Consider the following 27408-nt stretch of genomic DNA (forward strand, 5'->3'; position numbering starts at 1 on the left):
AATGTTAAATAGCTGTACACCACTATGTTCATGAGCAATTTCTCTTTTCTTTGCTTTGCTGAAAATCTGTCATCAGCTGAACAATATTAACACAATGTATAACAAATAAATAGGGATGTTGACAATTTACTAAACTTTAGTTTGGAATTTTAGATTTTGCATTTGAATAAAGAAAATGATAAAATTCCCTCCACAACATTCCCAAGCTCTTAAATACCTACATGACAAGGGTTTCCCATTTCATCGCAGGGTAATAGGAACAATTTCAGTGTGCCCAGGTTCTCTTAATATAATTTATTTAAAAATTATATTGTTTCATATAATCAAAAATGGTAATGTGCATGGAAGTTCATAGTCATCTACCTACATATAGACGTTCCATAAATATTATTCAACAGAATTCCTCTCTCTCTGTGACTTCCACCCGTCAGTTCTAGTTCTATTGCTTGCAGGTGTCACAGATTAGGTACTGCTCTTCTATTGCTCTTCTAGTCACCAACTACACTCCAAATAGGTCATTATCCTCTCTGGTTCCTGGTTTCTGGTTCCTTTATCTGATGTTCTAAGGCCACATTCTCAGATCTGGTCATAATTCCCTCTACTCTCTTCCAAATGGCCTCCCTTTCTCCATGGCCTAATAAAGTGCAGTGACCAGAAATCAACAAGTTTTCCCAGTGGAGTTATCACTCCCCTCATTCTCTCAACTCTCTATCAATACAGTCCTAGGATTCACCTGAACTCAGGGGATGCCCCAAGTCTGAGTTACAGTTAGGGGTGTATTTGACCACGCCAAGGCTTGTCTGAGCAGCACTCAAAAAGCTCCAGGCTCAGTGATTTGGAGACTATTCCTGGTATTCTCTGAAGAGTGCCTGTGCTTCAAAGGTATTTAAGAAGTTTGAGGACATTTGAAACTGAAATTATATGTTGTAACATCAATTACTTTCCCCCTTTTCTCCTTAGACTCATTCAAAATGCAGAGATGTTGGTCATAATTATATACATCTGAAAAGGGGGAAATTATGCTTCTTGAAAAGACTTCTGTACAACCTCTTTTTGTTTTGTTTTGCTTTGCTTGATTTAGTTTTATTTTGTAAAAAGAGATGAATTGCCAGGCTGTTCTATGATTTATGTTTGACCAAAAAGTCAAGGCAGTTAATTCCCACAAATAAGGAGATTCCCTAAATGCCAAGATTGCAGCTGATACAATGCTACAAAAATTAAACAAAACAAAACAAAAAAACAAGCTTGGCTGGAGTGGCTCAGTTGGTTGAGCATCATCCTATGCACTGTAAGGTTGCTGGTTCCATTCTTGGTCAAGGCACACACCTGGGTTGCAGGTTCCATCATTTGGGATGATCATAGAAAGCAACCAATGGGTTAATCTCTCTCTCTCTCTCTCTCTCTCTCTCTCTCTCTCTCTCTCTCTCTCTCTCCCTTCCCTCCCCTCCCCCCTTCCTCTCTGTGAGGATGTCCTCAGGTGAAGATTGAAAACAATAACACAAAAACAAGCTCAATCTCAACCCTGAGTTGAAAGGTGAGGTTCAATGCAGACACAGGAGAAAGACAATGCCATCTACTGCACAAGGACCCCAGGACCTATGAGAGAAAACTGCTTCCTTCAAGAGAATTGGGTATCTTTGTTGCAAGGTTAAAATCATGGAAAGAAAGCTTAGAAATATCTCAAAACATCAAAAAATCTCTTGTACATGGGCCTGGAACTGGGGGGTAAAATCACTTTTAATTGCATATGTGGGATGAAGGATTTTAAGAGTCTTTTTTTAAAGGTCATAATTAAAATCTTACAAATATAGTCTCTCCTAATTAGCTTAAATGTTTCTCTAACAAATTCACTAAAGGTGGCATTTTTAAACAAAAACTTTGCCTGTAAAATACACAGGAATTACTTAGTGCTCTTTAGAATGCTTTTCTAATTATAAAATTCAGATCCTGTGGTGTAATCACACTTTGGTTGAATTTCTCAGTGAGCAGTAACCCTCCCTAAAAGTTATAACCCAGTGAACCATGCTAGAAGGTGAAACCTTCACCAGTGATAGTGGCTCTCATGTTATTTCACTTCTCATCAAACCAATAATAACCTACATGCCGGTGTTCATTTTAATAGGTGAAAAGGAGGCAAAGGGTACAAGATTCCAGTAGATGTTTATTAAATGCTGAATAACTAAACAAATGAGATTTAATAACCATGAAATAAAATTTTAAATAATTTTTAAAGATGCCCATGACCCTTGAAGACTCTGCAAAATCAGATTGGGAATCACTTTTCTGGAATAATCACCAGACACAAATCTAAGAGATTTAGAAGTATTAACTCAATTGATTCTTTTTTTAATACATTTTTTATTGATTTCAGAAGGAAGAGAGAGGGAGGGAGAGAGACAGAAACATCAATGACGAGAGAGAATCCTGGATTGGCTGCCTCTAGCATGTGCCCTGACTGGGAATCGAACCTCAACCTCCTAGTTCATAGGTCAATGCTCAACCACTGAGCCACGCTGGCCGGGATCAATTGATTCTTAAAAACAACCTTTGCAGTCCTAACCGGTTTGGCTCAGTGGATAGAGCGTCAGCCTGCGGACTGAAGGGTCCCAGGTACGATTCCGGTCAAAGGCATGTACCTGGGTTGTGGGCACATCTCCAGTGGGAGGTGTGCAGGAGGCAGCTGATGGATATTTCTCTCTCATTGATGTTTCTAACTCTCTATCCATCTCCCTTCCTCTCTGTAAAAAATCAATAAAATATATTTTAAAAAAACAACCTTTGCAGTAGTTGTTATTATTAACCCATTTTACAGATGGAGTAACTCAGCTACAGAGAAATTGAGCGAGTGGGGCTGGGGCTCAAATGCAGGAAGTTGCCTACCAAGTTAATGCCCAACCCCATGTAATTCTGCTTAATTGAAATGTGCTGCATAAAGAAATAAAAATTATGTATCTGGAAACAAATTATCTCCATTCCAAGAATCTCCAGAAGAGACTAATAGAGGATTGAAGTTCTTTGAAGTTCTTTGAAGCACTGTGGTATTTATGTAAAAACAGGCATCCACAAACTCCTGTGAGCTCAAGCAAAAGGAGATATTTCTGGTTCCCAGAATAGCATAGGCACCAGGGACAGTTTCGCCTGAATCCATGTAAGTTACCCAAAAGGTCAGGCCTAGGTTCAATATTTCTCACTCATCTCATGGTACAATTTATGAAACATTTACTCTGTGCTAGGTACCATAATACATATTTTTATTAATGTTTATTTTGCTTAGTTCTCAACACTTCAGAGGGAGATATTATTATTCCATCTTATGGATGATAAAACTGAGACTTGGGAAAGATAACTGATCCATTGTTAAACTTGCTTATTATTGATGGAAACAAAATTTTAACTTAGGTCTATTTGATTCCAAAGTCTGTGTCCTGCCTCATATGCTTTCCCACCTCCTATTGATTCAGTATCATTCTACCACTAAGAAGGTGTTCCTGGTTCAGATTAAGGCCTTGGTTTGTGTTTTTTTATATGTTTTTAAAATTGATTTTTTTTAGAGAGAGAGGAAGGGCGAAGGATATATAGAGAGAAAGATGAATCAGCTACTTCCTGCATGCCCCCTACTGGGCATTGAACCACAATAAGGGCATGTACTCTGACCAGGAATTGAGCAGGTGACCTCCTGGTTGTGGGTCAATGCTCAACGACTGAGCCACATCACCCGGGCAAGGCCTTGGTTTTGACACTTAGCATAGCACTAGATGGATTATGATAGAGGGACTCAGTCACTAATTCATCAGTCATTTCTTCAGCACCTCGTAAAATCTAGGTGTGATGCTTGGCACTGGAACACAAAAAGGAATAAGCCATGAGCCCTGCCTTCTAGGTGTTCACAGTCACAGAAGTGACATTTACAGAAACCATTTATGCGCCAGGGGGAAAGAGTTTTTATAGAAGTGGGAGTGGATCCCAGAGAAAGGGCATTTGGCCAACACCTGAACGTGTCTGAGAAGAGGGAGTTAATGCAGGGGTCCAGGAAGAGCTGATGTTTGAGCTGCACGTAAAACACCAGTGAGAATGAGCTTTGCAGACTCTGAGAAGAGCTTGTGTGATACACATGCAAAGGAACGCAGGATTGTAGAGGAACATTTGACTCTATCACGGAGATGTGGTGAGGACGTTAAAGCGGGATCAGAGGAGCTTTGGAGGCTGAGGAAATGAGTGGGCAGAAGGGAGCATGCTGTGTGTTGATTGATCTTAGGGAGGAGATTACACACTGTGGTTTTCATTTTAGAAGGCAGCAATACTACAGAGCAATAAATGTACAGACATAGAGATCAGTTAGAAAAATGTAGTGCATTAATGAGCATTAATATTTAAAAGACTCAATATATTCTCCCAAACCAATGAGCAATTAAATGGAATTGAAAAAAAAATCAGCTCTTTCCCAACACACACACACACACACACACACACACACGCACATTTTTCTTATTCCCTTTTCCCCTCTAATTATTATCCTTATATATTTATTTTTTAAATTAAATTTAAATATAATTAAATTTTGAAGAAGTCCATGACTCAAACATTTCACTAAATTAGGGATTAGAATTACTGTCCTGAGATAATGATTAAAAAACAAACAAACACAAAAACTATGCTGGGGGAAATGCACAGAATATAAATATTCTATGAATTTTAGGTCAAAATTATACTTAAGAAATCACATTGCTACCCTATGAGGTAAACTCTAAAAGCATTTTAGAGGGACATCTCTTTAGAAGAAAATGAATATTTAAATTATGCAAAAATGTTTCTTGTGCCTGAGAAAATTAAAATTTGGACTCTTAATGTACTAACAGGTGAAGATTTTTCTCCCAATTCCCTGCCCTATTAAACAAGCTTTGGAAATCTATATTTATTCATAAGATGGGTTTCTTTGCACTTAATTGACACCTGCAAAAGTAACTTTTAATTTGGCAGAAACTCTTTCATATTTAAATGAATTACAAACCACATAACTAATGCCAGAAAATGTTGTTTCCATTTAAAACACATGGGAGATAAATTGAGCTTTTAAAAGCACCCTTTAAAAAATTATCTTTATTGTTGAAAGTATTACAGATATTCCCCCCGTTGACTGCCTCCACCCCACTTCCGGCCCCTCCCCGGGCCTTTACTGCACTATTGTTTATCCATGGGTTATGCATATATGCATATAAGTTCTTTGGTTAATCTCTTCCTGCCCTTCTGTGAGGCTCATGTGATAACCACTACACCACAAACACAGATGGCTTAAGGCTACGGAATTATAAGAAGCACACAGGAGGATATCACCAAAACAGAAGCAAGTCCCATGGAGATCCCTGGATTCAAAGTCAATAGTGCTAACCATTACACCATGGGGCCATAAAAGCAACCCAGGTGCCCATCAGTAGATGAGTGAGTAAAAACACTGTGGTTCATATATACAATGGAATACTACTTGGCCATAAAAAAGAATGGAATCTTACCATTGGCAATAGCATGTATGGACCTAGAGGCCATTACGCTAAGTGAAATAAGTCAGTCAGAGGAAGACAAATGCCATATGATTTCACTTGTTTGTGGAACCTAAAGAACAATACAAATGAGCAAACAAAACAGAAACAGAGTCATAGATACAGAGAACAGACGGATGGTTGCCAGAGGCAAAGGTTGGGGGGTTGGAGGGGGAAGATGAAGACATTCAGAAGTACAGATTGGTGGCTACAAAGTAGTCAGAAGGATGTAAATTTCAGCATAGAAAATATAGTCAACAATATTGCCATAGTATGTAAGGTGCCGGGTGGGTACTTGATATAGGGGGAACACTTTGTAAAGTATATGATTATATAACCACTATGCTGGATACCTCAAACTAACACATAATAAATTGAATATAAACTAAATTGAAAATAATAATAATAAAACTACAGTGAAAGAGAAAAAAAAAACATTCTCAACACTGGACAGAAACAGTCTTGCTTGTCTAAGTCAGCAGAGGACGCGGCCCTGTCTGCAAGCAAATCAGGACCCTCTGATGTGCACCAGTTTCTCCAGAAGCACCTGTGGAAGGAGCCCCTGAACAAGTGGCTGGGGTAGGACCAGGGGTCTCTGTGCTGGCAGATGGCTTGATGAGCTCAGACTTGCCAGAGCTGCGGAGCCCCTGCCAGCACCATCCCGCGCCCCTGTGCTTGCAGGCTCAGGGCCTCCACTTACAGGCAGGAGGGTGTCTGCAGGGCCCCCACGAAGCGACATTTCCCGTTGATGCAGTAATGCTCATATTTCTTGGGGCACGGAGAGAAGTAGTCATTCCACTTTGATTGTGTGGTGGTCACTAAAAAATAAGAAAAACTTCAATAAGTCACTCACCTTAAAAACACATTTCTAAGTAGTAGTATACTCTTATCTTTACTGCCAGGTTTTCTGTAGAATATATTCCCATTTCTCTTTTCTCCTCTCTACACTGGCATAAAGGTTATACTTCTGTGGCTCCAAAATAACGCTAGAGATTGTATAATGGGAACTGTGGTGGGAACACTTCATATTTTAATTAGATTTATGAACATTCTACCTCTCAGAAACATTGGTGTTGTTTAAAGGGTAGAGCATAGTTGTGGTAAGAGAAAAGGTTACTCTTTTCATGAAGATTATTAGAGCCGAGGGGCTGGTGGCATTGAAGAGAGAAGTATGCTTTTCTTTTCCTTTTTAAAGTTGTTTGAATTTAAACACTTACAAAGCATTTACTGAAAACCAGATGCTGGTCTGTATACTTTGTTTTTATGAATGTATTTAATTCTCATAACACTCTTAGAAGTAAACAGCATCCTAATGTCCTTTTATTAATGAGCAAATCTCCTATTTATTAATGAGAGGCTAAGGCACCTTCCAGAATCACACACCTAGTACTGGGCAGGCCTGGGGAGCAAACGTGGGCCATCTTGCCCCACAGTCCATGCTCTTGACCCCTCCACTCAGCACTCCATCGAGCCAGCTGTTCACGGGTGGCTGTCATCTTCTCTGCACCTGAGGCCCCCAGAAGTCATGCTTCCTGAATGGGAGATTCTCTCTCTCAGTTGACCCCTGGAAGGATGCTCATGGCCTGAAGAAGGAGGAAGATTCTGAAAGCTTCACATCCAGGATTTCAATCCTGCACTGCCCTGACCTTCTTGCCTCACCTTTAGGGTAGTGATTGCCTATTTATTCACCTGGGACAGTAATATGTAACCATTTTCTCATCATAGAAAGTTTCAATAAATAAACATTGTCAAGAGGAACAGTACAGAAATGCTAACTGGCTGTGTGGATTCACAGCAGACATGTGCTCACACCCAGAGAGAGCAGCTAACTAGCCAGGCCCAGCCCAGGGTCGGACTTTCCATATTCATGTCATGACCAGCAGCTTGCAGGAGTCAGACACCTGTGGAGCCAGAAAGACCACAGCGTTCGCTTCTGGAGGGCCTTTCACACTAGGTTTGGTGTGGCACCTGCCACCCCAGTGACATCAAACAATCCTTTTATTATTAGCAAAGACTGCTAAACTTCTTCCTTCATGTTATGTAATGAGCACATATAATTGCTCAGGGCCACCAGAGGGGAGTCGCAAAGAGCTCTGACGATCTACACACAGCAAATGCCTGCGATGCCAGGTCACAGTTTAAGTGGGTGGCAGAATGTTGCTGAGGAACTGGCTGACCTGGTTTTGGTTGGTGGCTTAATTACCAGCCATGCTCACTGCTGGTCTGCCCCAGATATTTCTGTCATGCGTGCCAATCAATGGGGTTCTTACTGAAATTTCTGCCAGAAATAAGTGCAAATTGGCTCAAAGGCAAAGATCTGTGTATTTTGGCAAATAAATTGATTCGTCAACTTCCATTCATCAAGTACTTTCTATCTCCAGAGCCTATAGTAGACATTGGAAAACATCAAAGAAATAAGGGATATCCTATCTCTCTCTCATAATAAACCAAATTCAAGACAAGAATAAGCAAGCAACAAGCAAGAGCAACCATAGTAACTGCATAAACAGTTGTGGTCCACTGGAAGCAGTGGAAAGAACACTGGATTGGGAGGAAGGAACTCAGTGTTTCATTTTCAGCTCTGCCTTTCACTAGCCACATGGGTCTGGGAAAGCAAATACAGCTGCCTGAGCCTGAGTTTCCTCATCTGCAAACTGAAAATGATAACATCTACCTTGTTCAGAGGCTCAAAGAAAATACATGTGAAATTCCTAGCAGAGTACCTGGACTATAAGGCCCTCAGTAAATGGCTCAATTGTAGAATCTTGGCAATTCTAAGAAAAATCTTGTATCAGTACAAAAGTGCTTATTTAATTAAGGGAACATTTCTGGGACATGTAGATTTTTTTATTTAGGAGGAGGTGAATAAGCAAGTGAGGTACGGAGAATGTCAAGGTCAAAAGGTCAGGGTCAAGAATATGCAAGCTTATGCAAGGGGAAGATTTAATAGGAACCATGGAAGGGGCATGAAGGGGAGCAAAGATGGCTGTGAATAGAAGTTAGAGAACTCAAATTGTCAGAAGTGTTTGCACTGAAATTTAAGGCAGGAGAGAGCTGAAGAAGGTTCTTATGCAATAAATTCAATGGTACATGTAAAAGCTAAATGGGAAGCCTTTTATAAATGTATTAGATAGGAGAGTGCAGACTGGATCTGAGTAAAAAGATACCAGTGCAAGCAGTCAACCAAGGCACAGCTGAGCCACACAGACATATGTGATGCAGGCCTGCCGCAGGTAACAGAGGGCAAGGAGAAGAATTTAAGAAGCAATAACACTTAGTGACAGATCTGCTGTGCTCCAGAAAGGTCTTTTCTACTTTGCAAAACACACCTGGCTTTAAATGTAAGCTGTATCGTTCTGTGCTCTGACCTCAACTGAGTCACTTAGTCATTGTGCATCTTTAAACATAGTCAGAGTTCTCATAAGCACCATACAGACCAGGATCCCCCAAACCTTCTTAACAGCAGCTGCTGGATGCAGTGATTTGATCAGCCTCGGTTCATCCAGCAACACGCACCTGTGCCAGGGAAACGGTTGCCAGGCCCTGTTTTCATACCTCACAGAGCTCTCTTCTTTGCCAAATAAGTTTGCTCTTAAATATTCACAGCATTATTTGGGTTTAAAAACAGCTCCATGCCATCAGGCAGAAAACATTCAGTGATTTCTCTATGGAACTTTAAAACCAGGAAGAAAAATAACTCACACATAGTGCCCCCCCCCCCAAAGCCAGAGAGATCCTCTCTTCCTCTATCTTGGAAATGAAAGGCCGATCAGCATCACCTTGTTGGAACTGCATCTACAATCCCAGTTGCTTTCATCAAAGTTCACGAAGGTCACATTTGAAAGTTGAACAATTGTGAAATCTCACATTTTCTGCCTATCATGAGACCTGATGAGATAGGTGGGGAATGGCAAAATTATACCATTCCAGTCCAGGAATGTGTCTCAAGAAGAAGAAAACGTCAATCCTATGACAAAAGTAAAATTAGTCCCATGTACTGGGTTTCTCTTTTGAGAATTGAATGTCATGGTTTTGAACATGTCACAGGCTTAAAGCCTCCCTTGACTCTGGGTATGGAGGAATTAATTGATCTTTTGTCCTCCCACCTTCCTCTTTTCCAACCCACATGCCAAAAACCAAAACATTCTTCTGGGTGAGTCTGTCTCACAAAATTCCTCTGGAAAACTACATCCACTGGTGAGCCAGGTTGCAGCAGTCTCTTAACTGGATGGGCACAGGTAATATATCTCAATCTCTTCATGAGACACCATATCCCTAAGATTCTAATGCCAATTAAATAAGAAATCGCAAGGGTTACTGCAGGTCAGTGTATGTCAAAATCTGATTCTAAGAGTTAGCAAAAGGGATCAGAAGTAAGAACCTCTTTCTGTGATTACATGGGCAGATAGACAAGAAGTGTATCTTCCGTGGGTGATATGGATAATTAGATGAGATGTAATGGATTCTGTTTAGCCAAACTCAAGTGTAGGAATACAGCAGACACCCAAATCACTTTGTTTAAATATGGATTTTCCCTCAATTTGATAGATGCTTTGATTAAGCAACATTGTGCCTTGGTCTTTCTGTACATGATTCTTACTCTCAAGCCAAAACAGGTTTTGTAATATCTTGGTGATGAAAACTCTTCAGATTTGAAACATTAGTTCTATTTTTCATAAAACCTTCACTTACTTATTCCAATAGTGCTTAGTACAAATCTAAGTAATGATTTTGTAATGATATTAATATCAGCAGCTCTTCTGAAAACAACTCTAAAGGTAAGGTAAAATTATTATTACAATGTCTTTTGTAATTGTCATTACAATGTTCATAACCTCCTAGTATATGTGACCCCTATTTTGACACATAGTTAAATGTCTGTGTGGGGGACTTAAAACGGGCTGTTCAATACGGAGGTAGATGTCCTACAAGTGTTTACAAGGAGAGAAGAAGAAAAACAAATACCTAGAAATTCATCTTCCCACTCAGATACCTGACCTCAAGATGGGAACACCCAGGGCACAGAAGAGTTTAAGGGGTCCCAGGAGAGTTTAGAGAAACGGTTCTTCTTAGTCTGTGAAGGAGAGCCCAAGGCTTCAAACTTGTGTCCTTGGCTTCCAGGCATCTTCCCAGTGGGAGTTTCATAATATTACAACTTTTTAAAGCCAAAAGGTGAGGGAGAAAGTTATATATTTTTAGTTATTTTTTTTGTAATGATCTCCCTGAGGAGGGGAATGTAAATTCATGATGCCCTTCAAGTGCAAAATTTGACATTTACTGTAATTGAGGAATCCCATTTGTCTTACATCCAATGCCATTTCCTATAGAAATGTGAAAGTTTGCTCCAAGACAAGAAGAATAGAAAATAGATCTCACAGATGTGCTGTCACCCCTCCTTTGCTACCAGAATATGGTTGTACAGAGGGCTAATCAGACCCTATAGCATGTCTTTTAACCTGAGGGCTGTGCTAACCATTCTGACCTGACAGGAGTGGGCCATCCCTTAGAGCTGCCCTTTTTCTTTCTATACCTCTCAAGGAAGAAAAAGCAAATCTAGTGTTGAAGTGAGAGTGTATTTGCATATATTTAAAATTATTCATAGCTGGGAGGCAAATGAAAAGAACAATGGACAGGAGAAATACTTGTATTTCTTTTTGTTTTTTGAGTGCAGACTATGGAATTCTTATGCTTATGATGCCTCCTTTGCTCATTCTCCTTTGCTGGTTCTTTCTCAGCTCTTCCATCCTCTAAATTTTGCAATGCATTGGGCTTCAATGCTCTTTCATCTTTTCTCCTTTCCTCACTTCCTCCCTCGGTGTTTCTTGGCTTGAAACACCTTTAAGCTAACAATTCCCAAATTTATGTTTCCATCCCAGATCTCTTTTCTCAATGCCAACTGCCCAACTAACATCTCCACTTGGATATCTGACTGGCATTGCAACTTAACACTTCCAAAATGGAACACCTGGTTTCCCTCTTCAAATCAGGTCTTTGCTCATGTCAGTAAATCTGTACCTACGTTCTTTTTGTTATTCAGGCCAACAATTTTGGGGTTATCTTGACTTCTTTCTCTTTTACTCTATATCTAATTCATCAGAAAATTCAACTGGTTGAATTTGCAGAATTGTCCCTTTATCTCCAATAACCTGATCTAAGCCCAATGTCATCTCTAGGCTGGAAGTAGTCTCCATGGCAACCATCTGTAGGTAGTCTTCCTGTTTTTGTCCCTTTAACTGTCTAATCTGCATACACAGAAACCAGATGGATGATATTAAAACTCACTCAGAGTAAAAGTTGAAGGCTTTAACCTTCTCCGCAAGACTCTATATTACACTACCCATTACTTCTTTTTCCCATAACCTCTCTGATTTCATCTTTGACCATTGTGTTCATTGCTACATTCTTGGTATCTGGAACGGAGCCTGCTGCATAATAGTTGCCTATAAGTATTGGTGGAATGCATAAATTCCTCACTCAAAATAGAAAGTGGTAAACTAAACATGGAATGCTTAAACTCATAAAGTCATTTAGAAGTAAGAACTGCTCCCAAAGATCATCTGATTCACTTCTTCATTTTACAGGTTAAAAACCGAGTCTTTGAAAGCTTAAGTGATTTGCCCAAGGTCACATGGTTAGTCAATAGAGACAATTTGCTCCTGTTCCTCATTAATTCCTTTCTCAAAAACTTTTGGTCCTTATTTAGACTTTAAGCTATTATTTTTCAAACTTTCCTTCATTCCTATATTCAGCATTCTGATTTTCCCACATGATTTTAGCAGTTTAGCATGGTGATTAACAACACATTCTAGAGCAGTGGTTCTCAACCTTCTGGCCCTTTAAATACAGTTCCTCATGTTGTGACCCAACCATAAAATTATTTTCATTGCTACTTCATAACTGTAATGTTGCTACTGTTATGAATCATAATGTAAATATCTGATATGCAGGATGGTCTTAGGCGACCCCTGTGAAAGGGTCGTTCGACCGCCAAAGGGGTCGCAACCCACAGGTTGAGAACTGCTGTTCTAGAGCCAGTCTCCCTGAATTCATGTTACATGAGGAGGAGCAAAATTTTGCTGTCCCAAAATATGGCTCTTGTGATATTGATTTTAAGCTGGTAATTAAGGGAAATACAGACTCAGGAAGAACTTTTGATCCTCCCTCTTTATCGCCTAAAAGGAATTTTGATAGAGGACGTGTTCCAGGAAGGGAGATGTATGTCATCACAGTTTAAACATAGTTTAATATGGATTAGTGAGTGATAGACAGGGAAGAACCCAACAGGCCTGCTTGATCCAAGTCCTCTCTGTGTCCTACTGAGAAAGATGGCCCAGCAAACATTTGTTTACTAAGCATTTGCTTTTCTATATTCATGCGAATTGCCTTCCTTCCCTTTGAAGTCCCAAACCTCAACATTTTTCTTTTCCTTAGCTCCAGAATAGCGTATGAGCCTCAATTGCCATAGCAATTAAATTTGGTTATTTTCTCCTGTTAATCTGTCTCTTGTAAATTTGGTTATTAGCCCAGATAGAAGACATTAAAAAGGTGGGAGGAAAATTAATTTTTTGACCTCTACACAGACTACTCTGCTTATTGTGTAACCTTAAACAAACTAAGTATCTTCTCCATACTAAACAAAGAATTGATGAACTAAAAAGGCAACCTATAGCTGCTATGGAAAATAGTATGTAGTTTCCTCAAAAAATTAAAAATACATCAAACATATGATCTAGCAATCCAGCTTCTGGATATTAATCCAAAAGAATTAAAATCAGTATAACAAACTGATATCTGTACTCCCATATTTACTGCAGCATTATTCACAATGGTTAAGATGTAAAAACAACCTAAATATCCATCAACAGATGAATGAATGAAGAAATTGTGTTATATACATAAAATGGGATATCATTCAATATCTTATTTATTTATTTTTAAAATATGTTTTTATTGATTTTAGAGAGAGAAAAACATTGATGTGAGAAACATTGATTAGTTGCCTCCGTAAGCACCCCAACCAGGGATCAAACCTGCAACTTGGGCATGTGCCTTGACCAGGAATCAAACCAGTAACCCTTCAGTGCAGGGGATGATGCCCAATCAACTGAGTCACACCAGGAAGGACTCAGTATTTTTTTAAGGAAATCCTTCAATATGCAACAACATGGGTAAGCCTGGAGTACATTATGCTAAGTGAAATAAACCAGTCACGAAAGGGCAAATATTACATGATTCCACTGATGTCTGGTATCTAAATGACTAAATCTATGGAAGCAGAGACTAGAATGGTGATTTCCAGGGACTAGGGAAAGGGGGAAATAAGGAATTTGTGTCCATGGATTAAAATTTCAGTTATACAAGATGAGTCATTTCTAGATATCTGCTATACAATATTATGCCTATAGTTAACAATACTGTATTGTACATTTAAAAATTTGTAAAAGGGTAGATCTCATGTTAAATGTTCTTCCTACAATAAAAAAAATAGAAAATACATTTAGGATATGATGAAGCAGGTTGTTTGACACTGTCAATCATCAAGTTATGGAATAATCTCCCAAAGGAAATGTGAAAATGCCATCATTTAAACCATTTGAAACCTGACTGAAGAAAAGCACACACACACATAAAGTGACCTTGTTCTTCTCGCTACATGGGTGACAAGACCACACAAGCAGGAACTAAGACACGGGTGGATTCCACAGACATTCTCCAGACCGCCCACTAGTGTGAGGAAGAAAGAAGAAGATAGGGCTGGAATTGATGACTCACATCAGGATGACTTGCTCAGCATGTTCCTGGCTCAGTTACAACTTCCTGAAGTCACCACACTCTCAGAAGTTTCCAGGGAACAGGAGGTCCATCTCCATTCTACCCTACATTTGGAATTGGCCTGTGTTTTGCTTTGTTTTGTTTTAAATCAGAAACAACCAGTGTAGAAGACCAGACCACACAATCTATAAAGACCAGACCACACAATCTATAAAGGGCAGACAGAACCTTAGACCAGGGGTCAGCAAACTATGGTCCAAGGGTTAAATCTGGCCCACAGCCTATTTCTCTAAATAAAGTTTTATTGGAACACATCCAAGGCCACTCATTTGCATAGTGTCTATGGCTGCTTCCACAGTAAAAGTGCAGAATTGAGTAGTTGCTACAATGACTCATGGTCCACAAAGCCTAAGATAATTATTATCTGGCCTTTTATAGGCTTGACCCCTGCCTTAGACTAATAATTTTAAGAGTAGTAATTCAAACATTTCCAGGGGAAAATATGTAAAAATTATTGCTTTCTTCACATCTTTTAAGTTGTGGAATAGGAAAAAAATAATTTGAATAGAATATGGGAACTTTTTATGAATCTAGTCTAAGATAGCACATGCCAGAGCCTGGAGCACACATCTGTGACACTAAAGTAGTGTCATGATTAATAATGAAAGCACTAGCTCTGACCAGGTCACTCAGTTGGTTGGAGTGTCCTCCCATGCACCAAAAGGTTGTGGGTTAGATTCCAGGTCAGGACGCCTATCTAGGTTGAGGGTTTGGTATGTGTGCAGGAGGCAACTGATCAATGTTTGTTTTTTTTACATCAATCTCTCTCTCTCTCTCTCTCTCTCTCTCTCTCTCAAAGTCAAAAAACATATCCTTGGGTGAGGATTCAAAAAAAAAAGAATGAAAGCACTAGGATCACAAAGGCCCGAACGTGAATCCTGGATTTACTCTTTGCCAGCTGTGTAACCTTTGCCAAATTACTTAGTATTATCCAGCTCATAGGGCTCTTGAGAGGAGTGAATGAATTACTTTAGGTAAAGCACTTAGCACAGTTCCTGCTATATTAGTATGTGCTAAAAAAAAAACAACTACCTAGTTTTATGATTACTATGTAATCAAAAAACTAAACTTAACAAGATTGAAGATGAAGATGATGAAATACAAATGCATTGCTTGTTAAGTATTACCTGCACAGTCTCCTCTGGCATCTCCACAGAGAAGGCCATCACTCTCAGGACTTCTGGTTGAGTTCCCATCTGCCACAGCACAGTGGAGAATCACTAGACCTTCAAGTTCAAAACAGAACCAAAACAAACATGAAGACTTGAATATTTCCTCAATGTGAAATACTCTATCAAAATTATGACCCATTTATAAAAATAACAAGCCTGTGGCTTCCATTTCTAATCCATTATCCCACAGGGAGGGATGTGTACCCAAGCCAGCATGTCTCATTCTTTCAAGCTCAGTGCAGAAGACAGAATTTTCAAGCCAGCATAACTATGCACCTTAAGTAAGGAAACTTGACCATAATTTGTGATAGAAACTTATCATATAAACGGAAAATAGAGTTCTTAGCCACTGGATGAATTAATAAATGAGTTCCCAGGGAGAATGGGTGATGAACCATATGGCAATGTACTTTCTCCATTCCACACAGATCAAATGTTTCTCAAGTATTAACTATCGAGTTCCTTCCTCTTGGAAAGATGTGACCTAGACATGCAATTTATAGGAATTATTTTAAAACTTTATTTACATAAAACAAATTGATAATTGTTGGAGCTGAGTGGTGGATATATCAAGAGTCACTATGCTGTTCTCTCTACTTTTATATATATATTTGAAAATGTCTAAAATAAGAACTTGAGCAGGCTTTCAGTAAAGGTGGCAGTGTAGATAAACATGGTACTTGCATCCTCCCACAATCACATCAAAAATACAACTAAACTACAAAACAACAATCATTCAGAACCACCTGAAATCTAGTTGAATGGAAGTCCTATAACTAAGGATACAAAGAAGCCATATTAAGAATGGTAGGAAGAAAAACAATGAATGGTAGGGGGGCCAGGGCATAAAATGAGCTAGTCCCACTCACACATGTGGTGGATAAAAATTGAGAAGGATATCTCAGCTGTGGCGTTATCCCCTGATGAGCGAGGGATCCCAGCTGCACAACCAGGTCCCAGCCCAGGGTTCCAGTGCTGGGAAAAGAAGTGCCAGTAACTTCTGGCTATAAAAAACAGTAGGGATAGTGGCTGAGTGAGAAGGCACTTCTCTGAAAGGGCCCACCCATGAACTTACTCAGACTTACTCACTCTGAGCTGCAGGTACAGCAAGTTGAAAGGAACAAGGGACATACCATGATGAAATGAATTGTCTGGCATCTAGGTGTTGACAAAGGTCATTGCTCTTTTTTTGAGACACTCCCCACAGAACCAGAAGGCAGGTGCCATATCTAAGTCTCCATCAACCTGACTATCACTATTCACCCGCCATTGTAATTCCAAGACCCTGTCCCACCAACTGGCACACCCAAGCTGATTCCAGTGGTTTTTCCATATAAATGGCCTGTCTTGGCTCATTCTTAGGACTCTTGAGAGATTTTTAAATCTCTCACACAAGCAGCAGCATCTGATCTCAGCATGCTCTGTACTCTCTCTAAGTAGCCTCAGGCCTGGCACTAGCAAGCAGCCAGCCTTAGTTCTCAGGTTAGCCTTTCCTGAGCACCTCCAAGCCCAGCACAAATAACAGCCATCTGCAGATTGCTCAGTAGCTTGTGCCAGGTGGCCCCAGGCAGAACAGATGGTTGCTGACCTTGGCCTACACCTCCTGGAAGGCCCTGGAGCCAGCACACCCAGTGGACAGCTTCAGACCACATCAAAGCACCACTATCCAACCAGCTCCACAAGCGACATACTCAAGGAGTACACTCAGCATGCACCAGACCCCTGCTGAAGTAAGTTCTGCTCCATGGGGTGGGCCCCTGCACAGCTGATCCTCCACGCTGGTCATAGCCAGTCCTTGCAGCTGATTGGCCTAGGGATAAATCCATCCCATTTATGTACCAACAGCAATCAAGGTTCAACTATAACAGGTGGGTGTACATGGACACACCTCAAGTACCCAGTTCTGGTGAATAGTGGAGGGTAGTGATGGAGCATCTAGGACAATTTCAAGTGTATCAACATTTACATCATGGGGCTGCAGGAAAGACAAGAGAGAGCAAGAAATTGATAACATATTTAATAAAATAATGAAGGAAAACTTCCCTAACTTGTTTCCTACAAGTCCAGGAAACACAGAGAGTCTCAACAAGATGAACCAAAAGATACCCACACCAAGATATATCATAATTAAAATGTAAAACATTAAAGACAAAGAGAGGGTATTAAAAGCAGCAAGAGAAAAGCAGTTAGTTACCTATAAGGGAGCTTCTATAAGAATGTCAGCTGATTTCTTAACAGAAACATTGCAGGCCAGAAAGGACTAGCAAAAAACATGAAAAGTTATAAAAACCAAGGACCTACAGCCAAGATTGCTCTCCCCAGCAAAGCAATCATTTAGGACATATAAAGAGATTCCAAGATATAAAGAAGCTGAAGGAGTTCATCACCACCAAACCAGTATTACATGCAATGTTAAAGGGCCTTCTTTAAGAAGAAGAAAAGAAATATATAAAAATATGAACAATAAAATGTCAATAAATACATATCTATCAACAATTGAGTCTAAAAAAACAAAATAAACAAACAAGCAGAACAGAAACAGACTCATAGATACAAAGAACATTTTTATATTTTCCATATGTGAGGGGGATTGGGGGGTGAGTGAAAAAGGTAGAAGGGATTAAGAAGCACAAATTGGTAGTAACAGAAAGTCATGGGGATATAAAGTACAGCATAGGGCATATAGTCAATAATATTCTAACAAATATGTATGATGCCAGATGGGTACGAGATTTATCAGGATAATGAATTAGTAAGATACATAATGTCTAATCACTGGGGTATATACCTGAAATGAATATAATATTGTATGTCCACTGTAGTTAAAAATTCATATCAAACCTGGATTTTTCTGTTTCTACTGAAAAAGCAGAAAGTCTGGCAACATAGCTCTGAAACTCCTTCATGGCAAAACTGGCTGGAGCTAAGTAGTAGGTGACACCTTTAAATGCCACAGACTCCATCAGGATTTCCACACTCGTTTATTTGAACTGCCTAGACCTGGACAGGAATTTCAGCTTGTAAACTGTATGAAATGACTCAGAAATTAGATAAATGCTCACAAAAACATCTAATCAATCCTGAAGGCTGCTTCAAAGAGGGTACTCCTGTTCCATCCAAAATTCAATACATATATTAAGCACTATGTGTTTGGCACAGCTGCAAGACACTGAAGGTTTAAAGATAACAAATTATCACTAACCTCAAGGAGCTCACATTCTGATAATGAAGAAAGACACACAAATCTTTAAAGTGTAATAAGCACAACAGCAGAGGTAATAGAGGAATAACACAGGATGGAGAATAAGCTCTGCCCAGCAGCAAAGACTTCACAGAGAGGGTGAGGATTTATGGTGAGTTTTTCATGAGGGAATAACTATTTTTTAGCATCAGTTAATAACTTCTATAAAATAAAAATTGTGTAAGCAAGATAACATAATTATAGTATAGTTATCTGTCTCAATAGTGGATAATCTTCACAGGGCAATAATAATGTAAATACTGATAACTTAACAAAAAATTGTCATAAAATCAGGGCCAGTAACTTGCCCACATACACCATTGTGAGAAAACTCGTTGTGATTAATCAGTGTCTATGCTGTGCCAATTCTTAAATGTTTTGATTACCACCCCATTAGTAACTATACTGGAAGTATGCGAGAAGAGAAACCTAACAGGTAAAGTCTAAACTAGACAAATCAAGAAATAGCATTACAAGTAAATTATTTAGCAAGACATAGGTGAACACAGAAGAAATACCTAAGAGTTGAAAATGGCTGCTTCTCAGGTAGAGAAGCAGGAAGGCATGGTACAATGATCTGCTGTTGCTGCTATACACTTCTCAGCACTATATAATTTTTAAGAATCCATGTATATTTATTACACAATTAAAAATAAAGTGAATTTTTAAGAAAGGGATAAAATTGTAATTAACTAGGAGATAGATGATGATAGATAGATAGATAGATAGATAGATAGATAGATAGATAGATGATAGATAGATAGATAGATAGAAGGGAGAGGGAGAGAGAGATAGAAACATCAATGATGAGAGAGAATCGTTGATCAGCTGCCTCCTGCACACCCCAGAGAATCGTTGATCAGCTGCCTCCTGCACACCCCCCTACTGGGCATGTGCCCTGACCAAGAATTGCCAGCCGGGCTGTACATTCTAACCAAAAGGTACAATTTGTAAAAAGTCTTGGCAAAAATAATACGACATATCCAGCTTGTCTGGAGGGTGGGTGGGGATTGTGATGGAACAGGAGGCTGGAGAGCAAGAAGGAAGCACATGGCCTAAGAGTCAAGTTAATTAGTGTGAATTGTTATGCAGCTAAAATGGGTCGTTGAACATATTGAAAATCTTTTCTTTTTTTTAGTTTGAAAAGGTTACTTTAATGATACAGGTGAATCAGACACACCTAACTCAAAATGCTGTCACTGGGTATGGAGAAGAAGAAATGATTATGAGAGATATTCACAAAGTAAAAGATAAAGGATTTGGTGACTAATAGGATAGGGTGGGAATTGACGAAAAGGGAGCCAGAGTTTGTGGCTTGAGTGACTGTCTGGACTGTCACAGATATAAGGTATGCAAAGAAGACAAACAGGTTGAGGATATAACTGATTTGAAATATAAATCCCATTGTGATGGTGTAAGGAGGTGATTAGGTCATGAGGATAGAGCCTTCATGAATGGGATCAGTGCCCTTATAATAGAGACTCTGAGAAACCCTTTGCTGCTTTGGCCATATGGGCACAGAGAGAAGATATCTGTCTATAAATAAAAAATCAGGCTCTCTCCCTACCCTGAATCTGCTAGTGCCTTCATTTTGAAATTTGTAGCCTCCAGAACTGTGAGAAATGTTTGTTGCTTACCCAGTCTATGGTATCCTATATAATAAAAGCCTAATATGCTAAGTGTCCGGTCATCCATTCAACCAATCAAAACGTAATATGCTAATGATATACTAAGGCCGCTCAACCGCTTGCTATGATATGCACTGACCACAAGGAGGCAGACACTCCAACTGGTAGGTTAGCTTTTGCTGGGGTTCAGCCAATTAGGACTGAGCGAAATGGGCCGGATATGCCCTGGAGCCCTCTCATAGTCCCTCCTTGGCTGGCCAACCTCCTGCATACCTCCCCAGCCCCGATTGTGCACTGGTGGGATCCCTTGGCCTGGCCTGTGTCCTTTCGCAATCCAGGACTCCTTGAGGGATGTTGGAGAGCTAGTTTCAGCCCGATTCCGCAGGCCAGGCCAAGGGACCCTATTGGTGCATGAATTCGTACACCGGGCCTCCAGTTTTGTTATAATGGCAAAAGTGGCTGAGAGGAGATAGGAATAGAGAGAGAATTTCTACTTTGCACACTCTGAGACTTGAAATAACTGTAGCTTATCTAGGAGATAGTAAATGGATATTAGACCTGGAACTCTAGAGAGAAGGCAAAACTACAGATTCTACATTTGGGAGTCATGGAAAAGAAACTGGTATTTCATGCCATGAAAGTGGGGTTCTCAGAAAGATTTATGTGAGAAGGGAAATATGATTAAGGACAGAATCCTGAAGAACATCAATATGATACAGGGGCAGAAAGAGAAACATCTTCAAGTAACTGAGAAGGAGAAGCCACAGAAGTAAGAAGAGAGAGTTTTCCTACAAGAATTTGCTAGAGAAATAGTAGTGGCATGAAGAAGATGCAAATAATTACAGATTACGCTTCAAAGATGTGGAACTGAAGAAGGGAGTGAGAAGACTAGTCAATATATACAGGAAAACAATTTTTTCTTGTTGTTTCAAATGCGAGAGAAAATGGACAAAAAGAAGCCAAAGGCATAGAAGAAAGGCAAAGGATGAATTACCAGTAGATGCAGAAAACCTTGGAAAGTTTAGCAGAAAAGCAGGGACTCTTTATTTACAGAAGTCCCCTCTTATCTGCAGGAAATGTTCCAAGGCCCCCTGTGAATGCCTGAAGCCTCAGATAGTACTGAACCCTCTATTTTTTATGTTTTCTCCCACAAATAGATAAAATCTAATTTAGATAGGCACAGTAAGAGATCAGTGACAATAAAAATAAAACAGCTACCACAATATACTGTAATAAAAGTTACATGGCATTATTAAGTAAAATGAGGCTTACTTGAACACAAGCACCGCCATATCTGGTCAGTCCATTTAATAATTGAGATGGCTACTAAATGATCAGTGGGTGGGAAGTGTGTGCAGTGTGGACGTGCTAGACAAGGGGATGATGCACTGCTCCAGGCAGGACAAAGACAGAGGGCAAGAGATGTGATCATGCTACTCAGAATGGCAAGCAATGAAAAGTCTTTAGAGAATAGAGCTTAAATGTATTTTATATTTTGGACATCTCACCCCATTGTTCAAAGAAATCCAAGTTCTGTTTTTAAATGAATGGGAAACATCCAAAGGGTTTCTCAGTTTTCACACTATTGATATTTTGGGCTGGCTAAGTCTTTGTTGCAGGAGGCTGTGCATTGTGGGGTTATTGGCAGTGTCCCTGGCTTTTACCCTCTAAATGCCAGTAGCACCCCTCCTTTTACTCCTAAGTTGTCACAACCAAAAATGTCTCCACACATTGCCAAATATCCCTGGGAAGAAAATTTTTTGTGGTTGAGAACAATTATAATTCTTTCCAAATTCTTTCAGTATTTTTTATCCAATATATAGCTTTCATTTTGCATCTACTGCTTTAAGTCAATTGCACATCCTCAAAGTCTTAAATTTTGACTTCTTAGGGAAAAAAATTTCTTAGGGAAAGTACCATTATATTGTGGAAAGATCACCAAACTCATTATAATTCACTATGTGTTTTTGAGTTCATTAAAAAACTATCCTGACCTTTTCCTGAAGAAAAATTAAAATCATAGCTTCCCTGCCCTTCTCATAATGTAATAAATGTAAATAAAACAAAAAATATAGTAAAATAGTTTATAAAGGAACATACACTATTATAATAATAATTATCTTTATCAGAGAAAGTATGGGTTATATTTTAAAGAAAATATGGTACATAGATATGGAAAACATAAGATTTTCATTCAAGAGAGTCACTAATTTATATATATATATATATATATATATATATATATATATATATATGTATATATTTAGTAAGAATATTAGCGGCATTAAGATCTTTTACCCACTAACTCTCAATTCCCCTAAAATCATTTCTTGAGAGAATTAATCGATCCCATCTTCAATATTTCAGAATAGAGACTTCACTTTCTTCAAAAGTATCCAATTTCAGTGAGACCATTCCTCCATTCTATCAATCACAGTCATTCATTCATTCAAAAATTTATTAAACAGCTATTTCTAAAGCTCTACAAAGGCATCTTGATATTGACCTGGTTTTTGCCTTTCTATAATTTTATTCTGCACATTAGAATCACTTAGAATAAGTGTAATATCTCTTTTTTTTGCTTGACAGATTCTCATATATTTGAAGCCAGCTATCAAGTTTTCCTGAAAGAATTTCTTTTCTTCAGGCTAAATGCCCTAGTTCCTTCAACTGTATTTTACCTGACATCATCAAGACCTTCATAAGCTTTGTCACTGCCCCTCAGTGCAAGGTCAGAATAAGTGTCATTTCACACGGTCTGGCAAAAACAGAATAGAGTGGGGCGTTTAGCCTTCACATTGTGGGCACCATATTTCTAATAATGTAGCCCCAAAGAGTCAGCCTTTTTCAGTTGTCCCAATAAATACTAGGAGTTCATTTGGGTTATATTAAAATGAAGTTAGAATGTTTTTGTACACCTGGGAAGCACTGTATTGATAGGATTATTTGTTCTGTTTGGTGTCATTTTTATTTTTTTCCTAAAAATAAGATTTTATACTTGGCCCTTTTAAATGTTACTGTGTTAGATTTCACTATTATTCAAATATTTTACAATTTTTTGCTTTCTTATTATTTCATTCAATCTTACCTCGCTGCTTCACACGACCTGAAGAATTTCTCAGATGCATTAAAGCAAAGAAACATAATAAAATAAAATAATGTTAGATTAGCTTGTTTGCTAAGTGACTGAACATTGAGTCCCTATTTCCAGGGTTACTTTTAAAATATCAACTCCACTCATAAAATTAAAGACAAAAAGGAAAAGAAACCCTTTCCTCCTTTAGTGAGTCAAAGCTCCATTTACGGTTATGCACTTTGAGATTCTCAAATTAAAAATTACTGAATGTATTAAAAGTATTATCCCTGTCAGCCAGCATGGGGGATGAAGTCATTGGGAACAATGCAGGCATTGAAAGAGACACAGCATGACAAGGAGCATGACCCACTGTCTCAAAGTTACTGCTGATGCTGAGGTAAGTCGTATACCAGCTGGGTCAACTATTTAAAAACATCAAATGTGACCAACCTAAACAGTCATGTACGTTGTATTTGCCTCATCTCTGAGCTGAATTTTCCATTCTTAGAGCCAAGAGCATTTTATCCAGGGTTGGGCAAAAGTAGGTTTACAGTTGTTTATATGGAAAATAATATAATAATGAATAAATAATGATACAAGAATAAACTTTAAACCTACTTTTGCCCCACCCTGTATTTCAAAAATAAATATAACATTATCACAAAATGTCAATTAATCTATATTCTGATAATTTGGGACATCTTTTTAGATATCCTCTTGTCTACTTGTTTCTAATAAGCCCAGTGATTTCCTATGATATCCTATCAATCTTATTTTAGGATTTGAACCTCACTCCACCCCCATTAGAAAACCTAACTGTAAATTAAAGGATAATGTATCAAGCTATGAATATAAGCAGAAGTTGGAAGAGTATTTCAGAGGCAAACACATTTTCATTTATTTTAAAGGGAAGCAGTATAGATTAATGGTACAAGGATACGTTTCAAGACAAATGAAAATGGATTTGAATCCTGATGTACCTTTTAATTACGAGCTTTATAATTATGATTAAGTTATTCAACATTGAACTTCAGGTTTGCCACCCATAAACTGAGGCTCACAGTATATAATTTACATGGTAAACATTTAGCTATGTGCTTAAAGGAATGAAAAAATAAATTATGAATTAGTAACCTTGGTAATATCTGGCACACTGTAGTCACTCAACAAAATAGCAGCTATAGGAGACATGAAGTAAAAAAAGAATTCTAATTACTCTGATAAAACATTCTCCCTCTTATAAATGGCTATTGAAAAATTTCTACATTTATGGTGTGATTTACCTTCTGTATAAAACACATTTATGAAATAAGCTACATAAGATAAATATAGCTACCTATACAGTACACACTAAGCAGTGTGCTTATATGTATGTACTCAGTGAGGCAAAACCATTTGTTGGTCTTCCCACATGCTGTTTCTTTCCAGTGATTTTTAAAAAGAGATTTGAAGTGAATGCGCCTCAACTGATTGGTAGAACTATGGTGTCTTCTACATGTGCAGTTCTTTGTACTCTTAGTACAGTTGTGTCAGTGACTCAGCACACTGCTTATGCCAGATGAGATTATTGATTCAATCAGTTGGTTAAGTGATTCAGGGCCACAAATAGACTAGAGGCCCGATGCACAAAATTCATGCAAGAGTAGGCCTTCGCAGCCCCGGCTGCCTCAGCCCTCGCAGCCCTGGCTTTATCCAGAAGGTCCAGACGGACAGTCATTCTGCTGTTCGGCACTTGGTCGATTTGAATATTACACTTTTATTATTATAGATAAAGTCAGATCTTAGACGATACTATTTCAAAACCCGGTATATTATAAATCATCTCTCTGGCTTTGGAAAAATAAAGTTAATAAGGTTTTTAAAGTTTAAATCAACATTCTGGGCAATTTTCCCACTGTATCTTTATTGTCAAGAATAAAAACAGAACCTTGAATATGTATTATAGACAGAGCATTTTCCAAATTCCAAAAGAGATCCCATCTAACATAAAGTTGACAAAATATCAGGGGGTAGAAATGATGTTTAACACTGGGCTTGTGGTTGGCTGAGACAAAAACTGTGAAATAGGTGAATTTGATATTGGTGTTCTTCTCCATCTTTTTCTGTAATTATCATTTTCGTTGCCCTCCTATAAACTAGCATCCTTATACTACTTCAATATTCCCCCAAGTAGAATATAATTCTTTAATATATTACCATTTCTAAATGTATTTGATTTTAAAACAGACCTGCAAAGGGAAAAAAAATGACTTAACTCAAAAGAGATACATGAGAATCAAGTGTCCCAACCTGAATCTTTTAGAAAGCAGAGACTGAGATACAGATTAAGGGAGTATCACTTTATTTGGGAGGTACAAGCTCTGGGCCATGAGAATGAGAGAAAAGGAAATAAGCTAAAAAGGAGGAGGCAAAGCAAAGCAATTTGTGTACCCATCATGCAGGGGGCAGCTCCAAAGTGAAACCCAGAGACACAAATTTGCTCAGACGACACGTTCATCCATACAGGAGCTAGGCTAAGCATTCGAAAAGGAACTGTGTCTTCAATGAGTCCACAGAAAAAGAAAAAAGGAAGAATTTGTCTGTTCCAATCACTTTCATCTTTCATTTCCTATTGGACAAAATGACCCCCATTGAGTGCTAACTTCCTCAATCTCTGGTCCCTTGGTGAGTGAGAAGCCAGAACTCATGTCTTGGGAGATGATGTTGTACAAAAAGGGGGGTGACCTGGTATAGGTGGGGAGCAGAGCAAGAGACAAAGAAGGTACTTGAAGGGTTTTAAGAGGTGCACAATGTTTGTGTCCCAATACAGTGAGGGATAGCAGGACATCTCATGGAGAGCCATGTTCTAGGACAGGGAAGGATTTTTCCAAGGTCTCTCAAATTGTGGTACCCGGAGAACAGCCTAATCTGTGAAACTGAGAGACAGGCTTTTGGATTTCCAGGACCAGGAAGGGAAGCAGAGATGAGGGCAGAGAAATAAGAAGAGGATCTTCATAAACAGTTTATGTCCATTCAAAATTAGGAAAGTGAAATATGAACTCCTTTCTCCTCCAATGTAAAATTCTGTTACAAATAGTAGAAACAATATCTTGCTGTTTAAGATGGAGAATGATGGATCACACTTTTTCTTAACTCATCAAAGTACTCCACAATCATATTTTTAAAGCCCGGAGAGGCAAGTAATTTAACAACCTGTTATATATAAACTGACTCATATATCTGAAAACTGTCAACACCACAATAAATGCCTTTGCCAGTAAATCATGCTCTTTTTTTCCACCATGATTGTTATTAAATCTGTGACAACAATGACTAAATTGAATGGGACCCCATAATAACCTATAGCTAGTTTCTCAGAAATCATTATTGTCAAAACTTGACTTTTTGATTCCTACTCCTTTATGACAGGAACAGATCAGACAATCAGACATTGTAATACTTTGAATGAGAAGCTCAAGGTCTCACTGAATTTCCACAATAGTTCAAAGAGAGGAGGCAAAAAAGAGCCAAGAAAAAGAACAATCTGATCCCAGGGAGGATTATCCAAGTGCAAAGTGAGGAGGAAGAGTGCAGCTGGCCTTTGGATCTAGCGATAACACAGCCTTTGACCCACGAGGAAGCAGCCATCAGACTCTAATAGTGGTACAGAAGAGAACATAGAGTTTGAAGCAGCTGCTTAACCAACCTGAAAACTACACACAAACCCACCCAGAATTTAGGTCCATAAACCTACTTAGGTTAATTAACCCAACTTAGCATTAATCATTATTATCTTTATTAATAAAATCATTTTTAGAGACCAGAAATAAATAAATAAATAAATAAATAAATGTCAGGTAGTATCTTTAAAGTACCAGATATACAAAAAATAAATTCTATTGGAATTACCAAAAGAGGCAATGTGTTAAGTGAAGAAATCATAGGG

At 38.6% G+C, this 27408-nt stretch overlaps 1 protein-coding gene across 1 annotated transcript in view; it reads right to left on the reverse strand.

Annotated features, from left to right (window-relative positions):
- Positions 1–27408, reverse strand: part of BTC (betacellulin) — a 42417-nt gene that overhangs the window by 5947 nt on the left and 9062 nt on the right. The window contains exons 2-3 of the mRNA XM_014460606.2: positions 15494–15592; positions 6235–6352 (exon numbers count right to left, since the gene is read on the reverse strand). Of these exons, the coding sequence (XP_014316092.1) occupies positions 6235–6352; positions 15494–15592 (217 nt within the window). The remainder of the gene's footprint in view (positions 1–6234; positions 6353–15493; positions 15593–27408) is intronic.

Source organism: Myotis lucifugus, unplaced genomic scaffold, assembly GCF_000147115.1.
Source record: "Myotis lucifugus unplaced genomic scaffold, Myoluc2.0 scaffold_136, whole genome shotgun sequence".
Lineage (NCBI taxonomy): Eukaryota > Metazoa > Chordata > Mammalia > Chiroptera > Vespertilionidae > Myotis > Myotis lucifugus.